At 61.4% G+C, this 3,910-nt stretch overlaps 1 protein-coding gene across 1 annotated transcript; it reads left to right on the forward strand.

Annotated features, from left to right (window-relative positions):
- The first annotated feature begins 399 nt into the window (after positions 1-399).
- DBNDD2 (dysbindin domain containing 2) lies at positions 400-2,407 on the forward strand. The gene is made up of 4 exons (XM_026076799.1): positions 400-640; positions 1,148-1,291; positions 1,644-1,758; positions 2,110-2,407. Exons 1-4 carry the CDS (start codon positions 493-495, stop codon positions 2,405-2,407), a joined length of 705 nt encoding a protein of 234 aa, XP_025932584.1. The 5' UTR covers positions 400-492.
- The last annotated feature ends 1,503 nt before the right edge of the window (positions 2,408-3,910 follow it).

A 3,910-nucleotide genomic window follows, 5' to 3' on the forward strand; every position in this document is an offset into this window, starting at 1 on the left:
GCAGGGTTGCTAATGCCTCTTATTCCTCGAGCAGTTCTCAGCCCCAGTAACCRTAGAGCACTAATGCCAGTTCTGGTCCTTCTCCCTGGGAGAGTTTCTCCTGCATGTCAGTGCTCACAGACAGTCCTCTGTTTTGTAGCAACAGAATTCAAGTTCAACATGTGCAAACCATATCAAACTTGAATATCAAACTCATATCCCCTCTGACAATTCACTTCATGTAAAGTGAACGTAGCATTTAGCGCTTCCAATTCCTGGCTGCCCTGCATCTTGAAAGAGAGATCTGAAGCTCCAACACGGCAAGYGCTGGTGGCACTGCTGCTTTAGCACGTAGTATCTATTCACGGCAACCAAATCAACRTGCACCAGTAAAGCAGAGCAGAAGAGAATCACCTACCCTCCAGCACAGCGGCACCACATGAGCTGGGATATGGAGAAGGGCTCGGAGAGCCCTGCCTGTCCTGACCCTCCTCTCCTTCCTCCCCAGCTGACATGGAGCAGGGGCAGCGCAGCCTGGATGCGGAGCAGATGCAGCAGCAGCTCAAACTGCGCGACCGACAGAAGTTCTTTGAGGAGGTTTTCCAGCATGACGTGGATTTCTTCTTTCCAATGTCTCACCTGCAGATAGAGCATCGGAGACGTAAGTGCTGGGGGCACCAGCGTGGGAACTGGGGGYGTTTCAGGGAACAGTGACACAGGCCTTAGAGACTGGTGGGTTGYGGGTGTTGCCAGTCTAAAGGTGGCTGGGGACGCGTGTCTTGCACTGAGACAGCATCGCACAAACAGCATGTGGGTGTGCGCATGGATTACTCACGCCACTTAACTGCAGGCACTGAACCTGGGTTCCAAGGCTGGCTCCCTGCATAGTCACTGGATTGAGGCAGGCTTCTCCAGACAGCAGTTTGGAGCAGGAACAGGGATGACAGTGAGACAGCAGAGTCTTCCAAAAGGATGTTTTAAGGAAACACGATCCTCCTGGGGACCTCTTAACAGCAAGTGGAATTCAGCTCCCCGCAGCAAGGCTGGTCTCCCTCTTCCAGGTCCTGCCTGGAGTCCATGGACTGGACTGGCCTTGCCAGCACAGGGCTAATGGTGCCCTTTGCTTGGCAGGAGCACTCACCTTTTTGCTGGCCCCTGTTCTCTGCAGCCCCCTTAGGCAGCATTTCCTCCATGGAGGTGAACGTGGACATGCTGGAGCAGATGGACATGATGGACCTGTCAGACCAGGACACTGTGGATGTGTTTCTTGGCTGTGGGACAGAGGAGAGCAGCATTGCTGGGCCCCTGCCAGGTATGTGCAGTCTGAGCCCTTTGCAGGCTAGGCTGGGAGCTCTTCCTGCCCCCACTGCACCCACCAGCTCGCTTGTTCTTCAGCCCGGGCCACCCTGCCTCATCCATCCCCAGTCCCAGGCTCAGCACGTGTGCATAAACACACACCCCCAGGCACAGGCAGCTGAGGACTGCAGGGCTGGGAAGACTTCACTCTGGGCTGGTCCATGGCAGCATCCACCTTCACTTGCAGAGCATCTAATCCCAGAGGGCAGCCCTGAGATACAGACGCCTGTAACTAGCTTCTGCTGCAGAAGACATTAGAGCAGAGGCCCTTTCCGAAGCCTGTGGGGCTGAATTCACATGTCCTAAAGCTTCTCTGGAGCAGCCAGTGTCTTGTCCTGATTTCCCAAGTCCCCACGACCCTGCAGAGCCCACTGTGCTGAGCAGGAAGGCTCCAGGACCCCTCCACCTCACAGTCCAGTCCCCGTGAGTCAGCAGCAGGCAGCTGGGCTTAGGTCCCCGCAGGGAAAGCCTGGGGTGCCAGGACCTTCCTCCCCATGCACACGCGCTGCAGTGATTCACTCCAAGGCCAAGCCAAACACCTCCCTCGCAGATCTCACGGGTTGCAGCCGATGGCCACACGCAGTTCTAAGCTGTGTTTCAGAGAAGACGGAAAAGGCTCCATTGCCAAAAATGGGGAAGGAATGTGAAACTGCCCAGAGCCAAGCCTGGGGTGAGATAGGGAACAGGCTAAGGCAGCCACATGCCTCCCGGTGGGCAGCAAAGTGGGGCAAAGTGGGCGGCAGTTGGGAGTGCCTGGGAAAGTGTATCCTGCAGAGTAAGGTGGAAGGGGCTATGCATGAAGCTCAGGGAGCAAGAGACCTCCAAAAGCCTTTTACTTCCTCCTCTTACCTCTCTCTCCTCAGGGGCAGATGCCAGCCAGTGCCCAGAGGAAATCACCCTGCAAGTGCCCAGTGAAGCCGAGGCCAAGTCACGCATTTCCTCCACGTCCTCTGTCTCCACGGACCCGAACAGCTTGGACACCAGCGAGGACGGGGCTGAGACCCCCGTGGTGCAGTCAGATGAGGAGGACCTGCAGGAGGACAGTCCTAAAGAGCAGGTGGCAAGGAGCTAGCGGCCAGCTCTGCCCTGCTCCCGGCCTCCTCTGTACAGACCTGCCAGCGTGGAGAAAGGAAAGCTGCTGGCTCTGACTCCCACTCAGTACGCCCCATCCTGGACTGCTGCCCTGCAGGAGGGGAGAGATGGTTTTCCCCTCCTCTCCCGCTGTGCRTTCTCCAGGCAGCCAGGGGAGAAGGAAAGGGGTATCGTAGGCTCCCCAAATTAACTCTTCAGGCTTTGCTGCTAACACTCCCCGCTTCACTCACCCAAAGTGCTCAGCACCCCGCAGCCGTACTGTTCCCAGAAAGACCTCCCTCGGGATCCCAGCTCCCCCGTCCCATTGACAAGGATCCTGTCCGACAAGCATTTAACGGCAGCGCACAGAGAAATAACACTCCTCTCTAAACAAGCGGTGGCTGTGTGCGTTATTGGGAGAGAGCAGAGCGCCAGGGTCGGGGGCTAGGTGGGGGCTGCAGGAGGGAGAGGGGGGAGAGGTGCAAAGCCAGGGTGCTGAGGGTGCGACGCAGGAGCAGGTGAGCCCTCACGCTGCACGTCCCAGCCGCAGCACCGGGGCGGGCGCAGCCAGCGGGACCTCGGCTCGCTCCGCAGGGAAGGTCCGGCGCCCAGGGAGCAGCTCAGCGTGCTGCCCAGCGGCAGCGCTCCCCCGGGCGGGAGGCAGCCAGAGGCTGCGGCATGAGCCCAGCTCGTCGCGGGTGACCCAGGCAGGGCTGCTAGCGGCCCGCACCGACCCCGGCTGAGCACACCGGGGCGACTCCCCGCGCGAGTCAGCTGAGCGGAGCACGCGAACACGCGCAGCGCCAGCAGCCTCGGCTGCCCCGCGCTCGGCCGCCCGCACAGCGCGACTGCCGCAGCCCCGGCCGGAGGCTGCTCGGGAGGAGCGGAGAAAGCCATAGGAGCGGAGAAAGCCACGGAAGCGAAGCCACTCGCAGCCTGCCGCGCCAGCTGCCTGCATCCAGGCTGTTCCCCTGGGAGCGCCTGCCACGCTTCCCGGTGCCGCGGCCAACCCCGCTTGCTGGAGCGCCCGTGGCCCGGGAAGGGAGCAGGAACAGATCCCGCTCCCGCCCCTCAAGCAGTCGCGGCGAGGCTCCGGTTTCCCCCGGTTTCATCCCCGTGGAGGGCCAACAGCCGGCAGAAGCAGCTTCCAGCTGGATCCGGGGCCGCAGACAGACCTCGTGCTCCGAAAGGACACGTCAAACGGAGAGGGAGACCAGAAAAGAGAACGGAAGCCTGAGGAGAGGAAGCTCCTCTGGGGACCGGGAACCCCGCGGGGCTCGAGCAGCCCCSGCGGCGCCTCAGCGCGTGGCGGAGCCGCAGGCAAAACCTCTCGCGGGGGAAACCAGGCTCCGCTGCCCGCGAGCCTCCCCCGCGACCCCGCTTTTAGCGGCCGAGGGAGGGAGGGAGCCTGGAGGAACCGCGGGGTCGAGCTCGGGAGCCCGGGCACGGCGGCCGCGGGACGCTTCCGCCAGGAGCCAGGCGCCGGCCGCCCCCGCTGCGCCCC

The sequence above is a fragment of the Apteryx rowi genome, unplaced genomic scaffold (genome assembly GCF_003343035.1).
Source record: "Apteryx rowi isolate R43461 unplaced genomic scaffold, aptRow1 scaffold_44, whole genome shotgun sequence".
In the NCBI taxonomy this organism is placed as follows: Eukaryota; Metazoa; Chordata; class Aves; order Apterygiformes; family Apterygidae; genus Apteryx; species Apteryx rowi.

Coding starts and splice junctions, on each gene's coding strand:
- DBNDD2 (XM_026076799.1), top strand. CDS start 493: ATGGAGCAGGGGCAGCGCAGCCTGGATGCGGAGCAGATGCAGCAGCAG. Junction 641..1,147: donor GCAGATAGAGCATCGGAGAC/GTAAGTGCTGGG, acceptor TGTTCTCTGCAG/CCCCCTTAGGCAGCATTTCC. Junction 1,292..1,643: donor CATTGCTGGGCCCCTGCCAG/GTATGTGCAGTC, acceptor CATGTCCTAAAG/CTTCTCTGGAGCAGCCAGTG.